This window comes from Trachinotus anak, unplaced genomic scaffold, assembly GCF_046630095.1.
Source record: "Trachinotus anak isolate AG129_WGS33_773 ecotype Australia unplaced genomic scaffold, CSIRO_AGI_Tana_v1 ptg000021l, whole genome shotgun sequence".
Classification (NCBI taxonomy): domain Eukaryota; kingdom Metazoa; phylum Chordata; class Actinopteri; order Carangiformes; family Carangidae; genus Trachinotus; species Trachinotus anak.
Window position 1 is genome coordinate 13,626,029 of NW_027273872.1, and position 14,591 is coordinate 13,640,619.

The following is a 14,591-nucleotide window of genomic DNA, read 5'->3' on the forward strand; positions in this document are numbered from 1 at the left end:
CAGAAATTCCTGAGATTCTGTTTTCACTGTCATTATGGAGTCCTGAGAACAGACTGGTGAGGGAAACATGAACACTTTGTGAATGAACTGTTATTCACACTTATGCCTCAGTTATCTTTCAGTTTGTATGAACCCTGTGTGATTGTAAAATGTAAAACTCATCTGAACTTCAAATCACCAAATTACTGGACATAATACAAAGGTCTTGACCTCAGTGTTATCTAATAGTAGCTACAGCTGTGTTCAGTTTTATTCAGTAACCCCTCTCTAATCTAATCTTCAACTGTCAAACAGCACCAAGAGCAAGTGGAGACCAGACAACATGTCCTCAAAAAGATATAAAGACACACACAGACGTTCAGTGAAGAGCTAAACTGCAGATTATGAACCAAAATATATTTTAATTTCATCCTTCATGTACATGAAACCTTCCAGAACAATCAGGAGACAGACAACTTTGTAGGATAATGTGCAACAGATAAAAAAGTATATACACACATTAACCATCGTCAAACCAGTCTGATACAATGCTAGAGTCAGACTGGGACCAGTTAGACTGTGTTATGGGAGGACTGGTGGACAGACAGAGAAAATACTCTTTTACTGTGGGTTCATTTATTTCTCTCGTCTCATCTGTTACATTTAAATGGTGATTATTTGTTTGTGGTTTTAGTGAGGATACGTCACAGTTTAAAAAAGTAAAAACCAGGAACATTAATGGTTTTTAAATAAATTAACATAAAGAGGCTGCAACTTGTTTGAAATGATGAATCCAGTGATGTCACTGAGCCACAGCAGCTCTGAGTGAATCAACACTTAAACTGCACCAGTGTTAAAATACAGAGACAGTGTGCTGGTCCAGTAACACATTAAACACATTCATATGTACAATAAAATGTCGTGTTTTCATTCAACATCAAACTTTTCCCAGTCAAAAACAGTGGAATCAGTTTGTTCATCTTGTCAGCAGTTTCACTGCACAGTAACATCGAGCTTATGTCATAAAGAGCTATAAAGTTTATATATACAGATATGTAAGTTATGACAGATATGACTTTAAATTTGTATCTTCACATATTGTCTAAAAATATTAATCTGATCAGGATCAGATCTGATGATGAACAGTCACACTCACAGTCTCCAATCAATAGTGTTTAACACCTGGTGAACTGATGCTGTGATGAAGCTACAGAGGATCATCAGCTGAACCTGCAGCTTCAACACTGACTGTACTGCTTCACTCTCTGCTCTGTATCTGCTCTGTCCTCAGTCAGACTCAGCTGCTGAACCCAGTGAAGCCGGAGGAGACAAAACAGAGCTACAAGAAATCAAGTTAGCGCAGCTTTACCTGCAGAGACTCCCTCACCTGGGACGTCATGTACTGTGCGAAGTTTAATGATCATTTATCATCAACACCTCAACAAAATACTGGAAGTCACATCATCGTCAGGTGACCTCTCAGCCAATCACAGTGTACGCTGCTCCGTCTTCATCCCCTTGCTGAAAAGTGTTCATCTCTCTCTTTCTTTTATGTCTACGTTCCACCATCAGAGTCTGTGGTCCGACTCCGTGCTGCTCAGTGTCAGGGGCCTGGAGGTTTAACACCCCCAGACATCCCTGATGACAAGGGACCAGAACCTGATCCTCAGAGTCTGTTGGAGCAGGATCCAGGAGAAAACCTGTTCCTTCAGCTGTTCAGTTCAGTCATTGATCAACCTGAATCACTGATCCAGTCTGATCCTGATCCTGGACTGAGACCTGTGGATATTGTTAAGTTTTTTCTGTTGTGTTTTAAACTGAATTCACAGCAGAAGAACTGTGCAATGTCCCCTGGAGTCAGACAGTAGTAACTGCAGACAGTGATGATAACAGGATTTCAAATGTGCAACAGTTCTAATGAAGTTTTTTATGCTTTTATGCTGAATATTTTTTCCTTCCTCAAACTGGACAGAGACAGAGTCACACTCCTCCTGACTCCACCAGACTCTGTTCAAACTTTGATAGATTTTTGTTTCTCAGACATCATATGGCCTCTCCTCCTCTTCCTCCTCCTCCTCCTCCTCTTCAGTCTTCTTGGTGAAAGCAGATGACAGCTCTTGCAGCAGGAGTTCCTGTGACGGTGTACAGACCCCCTGCAGCTGCTGCCTCCTCCTCACTGCAGGCTGCTGGGGGGCATTCAAGTCCGGAGAGCTGCAATCTGCTTCTCCATCACCTCCTCCACCTCCGCTGCTGCTGCTGTGCTCCAGAGTCTCCACAGAGCCACTGACGCGGTCAGGAGCCATCATGGAATCCAGGTGTCCAGTTTCCACGGGAACTAGTCTGAGCCGTGGGTGGTCCAGGACCTCCTGGGTCTCTGCAGCACTGCTGGACAGGAAGCTGGTCTCCAGAGATTTTAGGACCTGCAGGCCGAAGTCTCCGACCTCCTCGTAGAGCGGCTCAGGGAGGTCAGGAGACTCTGAACGCTCCTCGAATGAGTCCTGCTGCACCTTCATGGGCTGCAGACATAGAGAGACACTGAACACATCAGTCCTGCACAAAACCACTTCATCTCAACTTTCCCTACTAAGTAAAACACAAAGAACTCACTAAATAAACAAGAAAATAAAACAAGCAAGGAATAAAATACTCACAAAGTACATGGAGAGAGTCCGTCTATCATGTAACTTCCTCTTCAGGGACAAGAAAATATACAAAGTCTGATGAGTTATTGTGAATATAGGGACGAGGAGCAGGAATTTACAGAGTTTGTTCAGGCCACTTCAGTTTCTTGTCTCAAATTTGTGTGAAAAGTATTTTATACATTTTATATTTTACATATTTCATATATTTTATGCTGCCAACCTCTGAAAAACCACACCTCAGACCAGTGAATGAAACAATCAAACACTGAAACACACTTTTACTCATTTCAAGGATTTTAAGAAACAAAACCAACATCAGCTTCGTGAAGCAAACGACTGTTTCTGTCCATAGACTGACTCCATTAAAAACATATTTCAGACTGTTAGTGTTTTATAACCTGTTACAGTTATGGAACAGTTTGTTTTTTTCCACATCAGTTTTAAAACCTGAGTCTCACCAGCGTCTGATTGGCTGACAACATGCTGCTGTTGCTCTCATTTCCTCTGATGGGGACGAGCGGCATCGTGCCAAACTTCTGTTTGGAGATATCTGACGAGGAGTGACGCCTCAGCACTGGAGGACCAGGGTCATCATTCTGGAAAATAATCAAAGAGGTAGATGAGAGTCAGAAGGGAGCCGAGACAAAGGAAACTGGGAGTTCATGCTTCACACAGATCTTTAAAATGTCTTTCAACACTTTTATTATTGCGAAATAGAGTTTCTCCTTTAACTTGAGAAACAAGAAGACAGATCTCCAGGTACTCAGTCTGCAGGTGAACTCAGTCGGAGCAGTTAAACTGACCTGAGCTTTGAGGAAGCTGGTGATCCAGTCCCACAGGTCGGCCTCACAGCTGCAGCACAGGTACCTGAGACAGAGAGACCCCACACAGGTAAACTTCAGTCTGAATGTACAACATGAAGCATGAACAACTGATGAAGTTCTTCAGTCTCTGCAGCATAAATACGTAGATCTGTTCAGATCTATGGTTCACTTCAGAACCAGACTGTTCTGACAGGTGGACAGCAACAGGACTGTCGTCATCAGAGACTCATTCACTTATTATTATCATCAAGTGGGTTTGATTTTATTAATGTTTTAACATGTTTTCATCTAAGCTCTTTTTGATGTGATTTCTTTGTTGTAAAAAACTTTGAGCTGCAATTTTCCTTCTGAAAGGTACACATAAAATTCATAATCATCATTATTAATTAGTAATTATTAATTACAGCAGAATGACTCAGCTTCAAAGTCAACAAACACAGAACGAGTGATATCAGCTGTGTTTGGACCACATCTGGTCTAGTTTGACACCAAGTGTGATTGATAAACCTACTGATGACGATCAGCTGATGTTGACAGCTGGATACTTACAGCTGGTGTTTGTCTGACATCACTGTGAACCCCCACCTGCAGATGGAAACAGGTCATTAATAATCAGCTGATCACAGTTATGTTTCAGAGCCTCAGAGGAATCTGTAGAGTTCATCATGTATAAACACTGCTGACCTCTGACCTCTGTAAACTCCCTCATTAATAACTGGTTCTTTTTAAACCCTCAGATCTGATCTGTGTCTGAACTGAGACAACTGAACCTCTGACTGACCTTTAATGTAGGCTACGCACATCAGTTTATATGAATGAGTGAGTGAGTGAGTGAGTGAAGGATAAATGGATGAGTGTAGGAATGAGTGAATGCATGAATGAATGGATGAATGGATGAGTGAAGGAATGAATGGACAAATGATTGAATAAATGAATGAATGACTGAATGAATTAACAAATACATGAATTAATTAATGGATGAGTGAATGAGAGGATAAATGAGTGAGAGAATAAATGAATGGATGAGTGATGGAATGAATGTATGCGTGAATAACTGAACGAGTGAATTAATGAATGAGTGAATGAACGGATGCCGTGTTTTTACAGAGTCAGTCAGTGTGTGGTTGACGGCTGTTGACTCTGAACACATCTACACACAGTTTTATTTACAGACCAGGCGCCGTGAGGTCACTGGGTTAAAACACTGTTGTTATAATTGTTGCAGTCAGCTAAACAATAAACGCAGCAGCTCTAGGTTCCTCTCACACGCTCTTATTTTCTTCAGTATCATCAGTGACTTCCTGTGTGTTCCTGTTAGCTGCTGCGTTTTATGATACAAAGTGATAATAATGTTTATTTCTAGAGTGATTCACACGAGGCAACAAACTCAGCTCAACAAAATATAAAACCAGGTGTGACTCTGACAGGATTAGATGTAATGAGAGAAATCTGAGGGAGCCTGTGAGTGAGAACTTCCTGTTACCTGGTTGGAGCTTTCAGTTTCCTGCGGATGCCGATGTAGATCTTCATGGATGTCAGAGACCACTCCTTCTCTGGTTTGATGCTCTGAATAACACAGAAAAGTCAGTGTGACAGAAACCCGCTCTCTGGTCTATAGTTCTGAAAGAAATCCTGTTCTCTGGTCTGCATTTCTGACAGGAGCCCTGTTCTCTTGCCTTCTTGTCTTTGAGCAGCAGCAGTTTATGATCCTTGATCTGAAACGTTCTCTCCTGGAATTTGTTCCCCTGAAGAAGCTTCGGAGGTTCTTCACGACACCTCAACAGGCCAATCTTCATGATCTCACTTTTATAGGCTGAGAGAGAGAGAGAGAGAGAGAGAGAGAGAGAGAGACGTTAACCAGACAAGCTCCATCACCACTGCTTCAAAACAACACTACAGAATGAAATTAATTATCAATCAATCATTACATCTATATTTACAACCTAAATTGTTATCTGACCCTAAACAGAGAACATCAAATGTCTCCACTATGTCAGAGACACGGAGCAGAGACGGATCCTGACCAAATACAGACTCAGTGACCAACAGGAAGTCACAGACAGACACGGCTGTCAGACAGAGAGGGGTGTGTGTGTGTGGGCACTGCTCGACAGGGGATGTAGAAACAGAGACGCACTTCCTCCTCCAATGTGAGAAGTTCTCTCCAGTGAGAGACCTCCACTACAGAGAAATAACAAAGAAGATACCAAACCTCCAGATGTTAACCCCAGAGGAGAAACTCTCAGTTCTCCTGAAGGACCAGCAGCTCCTCTGTCTAATTATTGTATTTTATGTATTTTAATATTCAGTAAACTGTTTTGGCAACAACATGTTTTTGTTCATGCCAATAAAGCTATTTGAATTGAATTGAATTGAATTGAATTGACAGACAGCAGCTTGTTCGTGTTGATGATTTATTTGTATGAAGACACACTCAGGTGAGTCATCTCCAGGTATTAGGTTGTTGTTAGTGACACCTGTGCTGTTCCTTCTCCTCAGGTGGTCTGATGTCATCGTGTGTGTGTGTGTGTGTGTGTGTGTGTGTGTGTGTGTGTTGGACCTACAGGTGAGGATGTTGATGCCTTCTCCTTTAGGAACTCTCTTCACCACCAGGTAGGCAGAGCTCGGGTCGGCCATCTTACACCACTGCAGGGCCTGTTCCAGGACTCTCTCTTTGGGGTGTAACGGGCGCTCTGAGAGAGAGAGAGAGAGAGAGAGCGACAGGTGTTCATCTAAACACAGTCCAGGTGTGTCAGAAACAGAGACAGGTGTCCAGTTGTTGTGGTGCTGTCTCACCCAGCTGTCCGTCCTCGATGGCCTCAAACGTCATCCACACGTCTTTGTCTCCGGCCGGGACGTTCCTCATGTACAGAACCTGATTGGTCAGCTCCTCAGCACACATGGTGGGAGACACCTGCAGGGGTCAGAGGTCACACACTGTCACACAGGTGTCACTGAGACTGATGCTTCATGATTGGCTGTTTGCTTTAGTTTACCCTGGTCACTGATTATTGATTACTGATAATTATTAATAGAAATGTTAGTGATAATCAGACTGACCTTGAGAGTGATGCAGCAGTCTGGTATCTTCATCTCCAAATAAACTTCAATGATCAGATCACCGGCCTGAGACAGCTGCACACAATCAATAACTGATCAATAAGTTATACATAATAACAACTATTCAGCTCTTATTTATACTCATAAGTTTTATTCATTATACTACAACAAAAAAAAACTGATAAAGGGCTTTGTGATGTTTGTATTAAAGGTGTGATGATGATGAAGTGATGTCATCACTGTGAGACCACCTGCGTGTCCTTCCAGGTGGTGATGAGGCTGATTTCCAGCTCGATCTGAGTCTGATGCTCCTCATCGATCTGAAACACAAACAGAGTGTTTTTAACAACACACAGAAAACCTGTCACCTGAGGTCACCTGAGGTCACCTGATGTCACCTGATGTCACCTGATGTCACCTGATGTCACCTGACACTCACATCAAAGACGTACAGGTAGTTGTCTATCAGATCCTCGATGATCTTCACCTCGTGCTCTCCTTTCCCGTCAGTCTGAAACAGACTGGGAGCGAACAGCAGCGACAGGTTCTTGGTGCACATCTGGTTCAGACCTGCACACTTCTGGACCCTGAGAGGGACAAACACCTACTGTTACTGCACCTGCACCTGCTGTCACACCTGTCTCTGGTCTGTCGGCGTGAGCTCACCTGTACAGGTGACTGATGAGAGCAGCCAGAGTCGTCCTGTTGACTCGAGGAAGACTTCGGATGATCTCTTTATACCGGTCCAGCCTCTGACTCCTCTGAGGGATTTCTGAGGATGGAAATTCAGTTTCATGACACTTTCAGATTCAGTGTTTCATGACAATGAGAACAACAGTCAACTTATTCAACTTACTAAAAATAATAAGTAAACAATAATCCAGGTGAACACACTAAATATCCTGTGACAAACAAAGGGAAATAAACAGGACAGCAGATCACTGCTTCACACAGATACATCCTTTCATTAAGTTCCTTTTGTTGTAAAACTAGCATCAAAATGATGACATTTGTGGTGATTTCCTCCATTGCCATGACAACATAAAGTTAAATCCAAGATCCACAATATGTCTGACTGGACACAGTCAGATGAAGCTGTGACCAGGCTCCACAGAGTGTGAAGGTGACTCAGTTTGTAGCAGCAGGAGCGTCACATTCCCTCCACCTGGTCTGCAGGTGGAGGAGTGAACAGGACTTTAAGGTAAATACAGGTCTATTTACCACATTCAGGTACGGAGTCTTTCAGATAAGGGTGACTGTTGATACAATCAGCTGATCTGAAAGCTTGAAGGTATCTAACATGTGTCTCACAGTGAAAACTAACACAGAGACAAGTGCAAGACCTGACCTAAACCTGGACCCTGGCAGCACAGACTCTGGTCTGAATTCAACAGGACTCACTGGCAGCCTCCTGCCACAGCGGGTGGAGGTCGGCCATGAAGATGGGGTCATCGATCTCTCTGAAGAACCTCTTCAGGACGTCCGTCACGTCCTCAATGAAGTGGTCCCCGATCCGCAGTTTGACATTTCGAGCATCTTTGCGAAACTCCTCCATCAACAGTTTGATTCTGGATTTGGCCCCGTTCTTCCTGTAGATCCCCTCATGGCCCAGACCTACAGAAACCAGAACCATGAGCTTTGAGAAATGAAAAACAGAGAAAACTGATCTGTGGAGGCCACACATCACGTCTTATTTCTGCTCCAGCAGTCTTGTCTCACTTCTCTGTCCTCTCAGGTGAGACATCTTGGTGTCACTGTGGACCAAGTCTGACTCTGGACCAGCTTAGATGGACGTGATATATCTCACTCAATACCTGCCTCTACACCTGCCTGAGCTGTTCATTTTAAATGATAAACAATGGGGGAAGATCACATAGAGCGATACACAGAACCTCTGCAGACCTGTCTAGGCAGGTAAATGTTTTATTAAACCACTAAACATAATGAACACATTGGAGGGACTGAGGTTTGTTCAGTCATATGATCCTGAGGACAGAAACAGCACAGATCAGATCCTCCTCCTCCTCACCATACTGAGTGATGAAGGCGATGCAGCTGTCCACGATAATGGGGATATCGTTTCTGCTCAGCTGCTGTTCCCTCAGAGTGTTTCCTTTCCCGCCGGCTGCTCGCTGGATATCCGAGTACCACAGAGAGAAATCTGTGCGGCCGACCCCCTGCAGGTGCAGAGTCCTGACAAGTACAGGAGATGAAACGATGAAGGCAAACAGAAACAAGACCAGGAGCAGATACACTGGTGTCCAGCAGAGACCGAGACCTCTCACCTCCCCTTCTCCACTAAGACCAGGATGTCTTTCTTCTCGTGGTTCTCGTTCTCGGAGGTGAGACCTTCAACACAAACACAGACACTTTTATCTAAACCGCTCAGACCTGGTGCATTTGTAAACCAGGACCAGGACTGTGTGGGACACTGACTGAGCTCCTGCAGGCGGTTCAGGTTGATGATGTCCTCTGCTGCTCCATCGTTTCTGGGACAAATGAAGAGGTTGGACTTCTGTAGGACAAAGTAGGCCTCCTTCCACTGCTGAGGGTCCAACATGGCCCTGTACCTCAGCAGACCGACCCGCTCAAACTCCCGGGTCAGCAGACAGTGACAGCTGAGCGGCGTCGCAGCCTGACGGTGGACAACAGGGCGTCAGTAAAGATTAACAACATCAGATCAGACTGCTGGGTGCTGGAAGGTCCTCTAATCATTTAGTGTTTAACGTCTTAATGGACAAACTCACAGTTACATGATGTTACTGATGGTCTGAGGATTCATGTGTCCTCTGTAATGTCAGACCACCACCTATCTCTGTCCCTGTGTTGTCATCATCAACCCTTCCCAAAGATCTCGGCTTCTAGACCCTGATTGAAAATTGTGATCGTTCAGAGTCCAGCAGCACTGACCAAGACCAGAGGGAGAGGACACATCACCCCTGTCCTGTCAGTTTTAGACCAGATTTTAAAGCCTTTCATTAGTGTTGAAATAACTCAGTGGACTAGAACCTGAACGCTTGTCAGAGCTTTTAATGTGTTCTCCCTCCTGATCACTCAGGTCCTCTGAGACATTCACTTGTCCCCAGAGCAAGGACAGTGAAATATAAGGAGGCAGCATTTAGTGTCTGTGTGAGTTAATATCTCTGTGTCGATGATGATGAAGTTGAGTCCAGGTCAAAACGTCTGACCTTTCCAATGGCTTTAGTCCAGCTGTGCAGCGCGTCAGCCGTCTCCAAACCAAACTGATGCAGTTTCTCTGACGTCAGGTATAATTCGAAGGTGTAACGAAACCTGAGTGGGCGACAGAGAGAAGTGAAACACACGTTTTACCTTACAACTTAAAGCGTCTGTGTTTCTGTGGATGTAGATGACATGTGTAGAAAGGAGCAGGGTCTGAACCTGTCGATGAATCCGTTGTTGTTGGAGGAGTCAGGGCGGCTGACTCCCAGACAGACGATGTCTTTAACACTGATCTGCATGCAGGGCTCAGCTGATCGGTCCGACTCGTACAGGAGCAGAGACTGATCCACTGAACACCAGAACTTCTGGAAGTCTGGACCGGGACGAGAGGGGGGGCATCACAAAAATAAGTTTCTATTCTCATCAATAAACACAAGTTGTTTCTATGGAAACATGAAATAAAAGATGATAATGATGATTCTTCCTAATAATCTGAATCTCTGTAGTTTGGTGGGAGTTAGAGAAAACTTGAAAGAGCAGCTCTGTTTAAACCCAATTAAAGATTAATCCAATATTGATTATTATTACATTATTATTACATGTTGAGTTGAATACCTGATGAAAAATTCTTTCAAGGAAACTGAAATTACAAACTTATTTCTGTTACAATCAACACGTCAGATGTTAAATGACCTTTAACCTTAGTTTGATGTTAAATGGTCAAACAGGAGTAATACAGGGGAGGGGGGGTCTGAAAGGTGTTGAGTAGGAAATGTTTACAGCAGCTCAGTCTGTTCACTAACCCCCCCACCACCCCCCACCATACACACACACACACACACACACACACACTCACACTCACCCCCCTCACCCTCTCGAGTTTTTCTGGACAGCGTTCCTCTGTTGACGGAGCCAGACTTGTAGAGGTAACCAGAGTGAAGAACAGGCTGCATGATCTCATCATACACACTGGGATCTGATGAGGATAGAACACACACACACACACACACAAAGAGGTCACATGGAGTGATATTTGTTGAAACAAATTAGGGAAAAATGTGAAGTAAAATCAGTGAATATTTAGTCAGAGTCTCAGGCCTGTGTGTCACTGTTATTTCTCATAGCAAAGATCAGTAGATTGTTGTTGATCTTTATAAGTTTCAACAATCTGAAAACAAATGTTTTCATTGTTTGAGTGAAAACATTAGACTGATGTTAAATAACGTTTCTCTTCTGATCTGGAGTCAGCCTCCACACAGCTGATCTGGCCAGACCACAGACTTGGTTCTGTTTAGATCTCGGTAGTTATAGATAGATCAAAGTAGAGTACAGTAGAGTCCAGACCTGAGGTGGTGCAGTGATCCAGCAGGGGATGGTGTTGTTGGCAGCCGTTGGAGTCGCTAGTGAGACGAGCTGACTCTGCCTCCGAGAAAATCTGAGTGACGGTTTTCAGAAGAGTCTGTTCAGAGACCGCTGAACACAAGACCTGTTAGTGAGAGGGGGACAGTAACAGAGAGAGAGAGACATTAACACAGAAAAAGAGAGACATTAACAGAGAGAGAGAGAGAGAGAGAGAGAGAGAGAGAGAGAGAGAGAGAGAGAACAGAGAGAGAGACAGGCTGCCTATTGTGTTCCTGTTGTGGTCTCAGATCAGATCTCAGACCTTGAGCAGCTCCTCCTGGCTGCTGAGTGTGGGGTGGGGGAGGCGGTACCGTCCCTCTCTGTACTTCTGGGTGATGAACTCTCTCCTCTGATCAGGTGAGGCATCACAGTCCAGCTCCTCTGACACAGACAGACGAGACGCCCAGAAATCGTTGGCCCTGTCGTTCCCCAGCATGATGAACAGCTGACGACACAAGCACACAAGTCAACACAACAACACAGCTCTGGTTTAGGTTGGTGATCATACAACAGACGAAGAAAACTGACAAAATTTGTCGATCTAGCCTCCGTCACATGTTGGACTCAGATCCAGTTTCACCCTCATTTCAAAGTAAGAGTCTGAACCAGAGCTACTGATGTCACAACAGTTCTATGAATTCTGGGCAACCACGCTGCGGATCATGTGACTGCACATTTATGACATTTTACTTTGAAACTCTGGGGTGGTGTTTTAGCAGACACCCTGCTCACTTCCTGACTGGGTCTAATCAGTCATGACATATCCTTCCCTGATTCGTCACAGTCCCATCACATGAAACTTCTGTCGTTCTGCGTCTCATGAGCCAGCAGGTTAATCTGACCATGGATCATCTGATTTTACTTTTTTATTATTGTCATTATATCATAATATTTTCAACATAAAGACACACAAACACACACACACAAACACACGTTTACCTACGCATGAACCTAAAGTCAGCGACAGCCTGTGCAGCACAGGTGTCGAAAGAGAACTACTACAGGTGGTTCCGGTCTCACCTGGACAATCTCGTTGCTCCAGACGCTGGTGTCCAGCTTCAGACTCTGAACTTTAGAGACCATCGTCCCCAGACCTCTGTGCTGCCCTGCAAACACACACACACACACACACACACACACACACACACACACACACAGGTGAACAGAGGATTATGTGGACATGTTCTGGAGGTGGTCTGAATTCTGGAGGTTTTCATGTTAGTTAGTGTTAGTCTGGACTAATGATTATCAGTTATTGATTAATGGCTCCAGAGAAGAGCAATAAACACATCAGCGTCACACAGCTGCCCTGTGAGCATGTCACTTCATGTTGAGGCCACCCCCACCCACCTGGATGATGACAGCAGGATGACACACACACACACACACACACACACACACACACACACACACACACACACACAGGTGAACCAGCAGTGACAGTTTCACCTGCAGTGATTCATGTCTCCACAGGTATTCACAGGTAAACACACAGTTGTGTAAGTGTCTGATCAGTGTTAACACACTGAATTCACCTGTGCAGGTGTGTTTATGAACAGCTACAGTTTCATTTAAACGGGGGGAGGAGGGGTGAGTCCTGCCACGCCCGTGTTTTCAGAATCATACGTCACACTGTCACATCCAGTTGTAAAATCAGCTGTCTATATAACTATAACTAGAAATATAAATCTCCATTGAAACCATCTTATTTCTGTCAGTCCGTTATAAAAACACAGGTGTGAGGTGTCCTGCTGGTTACCTGGATGGAAACATCAGACAGATTTGGGTTTATCTAATCCACTACAGTCCTCTAGTCTTCTCTGATCTAATCCAGACTTGTCTGATCTCAAGGTTGGCAGGTGGTTGCTGCAGTGTTTGGGTGGTTGCTGAGTTCTTGTGGAGGGTAACTGAGGCATTACTGAGGTGCCTAGGTGTTACTAGGTGGTTGCCAGGTGAGCTGTTTAGGATGGTGGGGGATTCAATCAAAAGCTCCAGAAGGAAACAAAAATGTTGGTCGATTGTTGCTAGGTTGCAGGATTTGGGAGGTTATTGGAGTGTTTCTGTGAAGTTGTGTGCTGGTTGTTGTTGTGTTGCCCAACAAGCACAGTAATGGATTCAAATTAGCATGAATCAACAGAGTTTGTCCTCATTTTAAAAAGATAACAGATTATAATTTCACATATTTGTGTCTGGGTTTCATGACGTTGTCACCTGCCTTAAACCCACAGACCGTCCTACCTGCACAGTTCTTGCAGATGACCACACACAAGTTGATGGAGGCCCAGTCAGGGTTCAGGGCCTTGCAGTCAGCACACATCCTGTTGGATCGGTTGGACCAGATCTTCTCGGCTACCTCATAGTCCGACAGAGTCTCGGCAATGGACTCCTGCAGGGCCTCCATCCAGTCCCGCTTCTCCCGGTCTGTCTCCGCCGTGAAGCTGAGGAGGCGAAACAGAGGTCTGCAGTGAGGCCTGGTGGACGGTCGCCATGTCAACGGCATTTTAAAAAGACAAATCCTCTTTTTAAAGTCTGCTGATTTCCCCATTCAGTATTTACACTGACACAGAGAAGGGAAGCTGGGTTGTTCTCGGTTCAGAGCGAACACAGGCAGAGATGACAGTCTCTGTGCTGCTGGTAAAAACCAGCAGCTGTGAGTCAACACGCTGCAGAGCTGCAGGGAATTAGCTGTAAGGAGCTTTTTCTCATTCAGTGACCTGGTTTTTGGGACCAAATGGCACAGCCTGGCAGAAGCTGGCAGAGGTTTCATCTGCAGAGACTAAAGAGGTGGACGTGAATCGTCTCTGTCTTGAGATGATGATTTTAGACTCTTCACTGTCTGAGAGGAGTCACAACATTCATTCTTCTAATGTGGTTCAGGTCCTGAGCAGACTCACAGTCATGATATATGTGTCATAAATCTTGGATGCAGACAGAGCCTGATGATACCTGAAGGTTTTGTAGGGAGTGATGAGGTCGAAACTCTTGTGTTTTCCGTCTCTGATCGTCGCCCCTCGAGCTTCGATCACTGTGATGCCAATTCCGTTACGAAAACACTGCAGATACACATGTTAGAGATGCACATGTCAACAACCTGCATGTGATAATGAGCAGCTGGTGTGTGTGCTTCTGAATCAAACACACAGCTTCATCACAAACTGGAAACCTGGGTCACACTAAAACCAGCTGATTTAAACCTGGATTAAACGATGAGCACAAAAATCTAACCACACGTGATGTCAGACAGATTTCAGTCACTGCTGGCAATTAATATTCATCACAATCATGTCATCATGTAAAAGTCATGACTCTAACAGGGGTGAGATCGGTTCAACCTGTGTCAGCAAAGAAAACAGGAGAATCAGACCAGTGATGGTCACAGGCTCTGCTTACTCAGTGAACATTATGATGTCACAGTGAAGTTCACCTTTAACCTTTTGGATATTAAATGTCATCACTTCATTTTATCCTGTTAGACATTTGAGTTAAATTGTGTCTTAATTAGTGA

General features: G+C 44.4%; 1 protein-coding gene across 3 annotated transcripts in view; it reads right to left on the reverse strand.

Annotated features, from left to right (window-relative positions):
* Positions 1–381: 381 nt before the first annotated feature.
* arap3 (ArfGAP with RhoGAP domain, ankyrin repeat and PH domain 3) overlaps positions 382–14,591 on the reverse strand; it is a 30,629-nt gene continuing 16,419 nt past the window's right edge. For 2 of the 3 annotated variants that reach the window (XM_071457620.1, XM_071457619.1), the window contains 25 exons: positions 14,033–14,139; positions 13,325–13,524; positions 12,107–12,192; positions 11,349–11,531; positions 11,030–11,171; positions 10,548–10,661; positions 9,905–10,058; positions 9,694–9,796; positions 8,942–9,140; positions 8,791–8,854; positions 8,535–8,698; positions 7,907–8,119; positions 7,172–7,277; positions 6,945–7,092; positions 6,757–6,825; positions 6,506–6,580; positions 6,242–6,359; positions 6,010–6,138; positions 5,122–5,258; positions 4,929–5,011; positions 3,995–4,030; positions 3,425–3,488; positions 3,080–3,217; positions 2,631–2,669; positions 382–2,495 (listed from right to left, as the gene is read on the reverse strand). In XM_071457620.1, coding sequence (XP_071313721.1) covers positions 2,016–2,495; positions 2,631–2,669; positions 3,080–3,217; positions 3,425–3,488; positions 3,995–4,030; positions 4,929–5,011; positions 5,122–5,258; positions 6,010–6,138; positions 6,242–6,359; positions 6,506–6,580; positions 6,757–6,825; positions 6,945–7,092; positions 7,172–7,277; positions 7,907–8,119; positions 8,535–8,698; positions 8,791–8,854; positions 8,942–9,140; positions 9,694–9,796; positions 9,905–10,058; positions 10,548–10,661; positions 11,030–11,171; positions 11,349–11,531; positions 12,107–12,192; positions 13,325–13,524; positions 14,033–14,139 — 3,351 coding nt within the window. In that variant the 3' untranslated portion in view covers positions 382–2,015. The remainder of the gene's footprint in view (positions 2,496–2,630; positions 2,670–3,079; positions 3,218–3,424; positions 3,489–3,994; positions 4,031–4,928; positions 5,012–5,121; positions 5,259–6,009; positions 6,139–6,241; positions 6,360–6,505; positions 6,581–6,756; positions 6,826–6,944; positions 7,093–7,171; positions 7,278–7,906; positions 8,120–8,534; positions 8,699–8,790; positions 8,855–8,941; positions 9,141–9,693; positions 9,797–9,904; positions 10,059–10,547; positions 10,662–11,029; positions 11,172–11,348; positions 11,532–12,106; positions 12,193–13,324; positions 13,525–14,032; positions 14,140–14,591) is intronic. The other variant, XM_071457622.1, reaches the window with a different exon arrangement.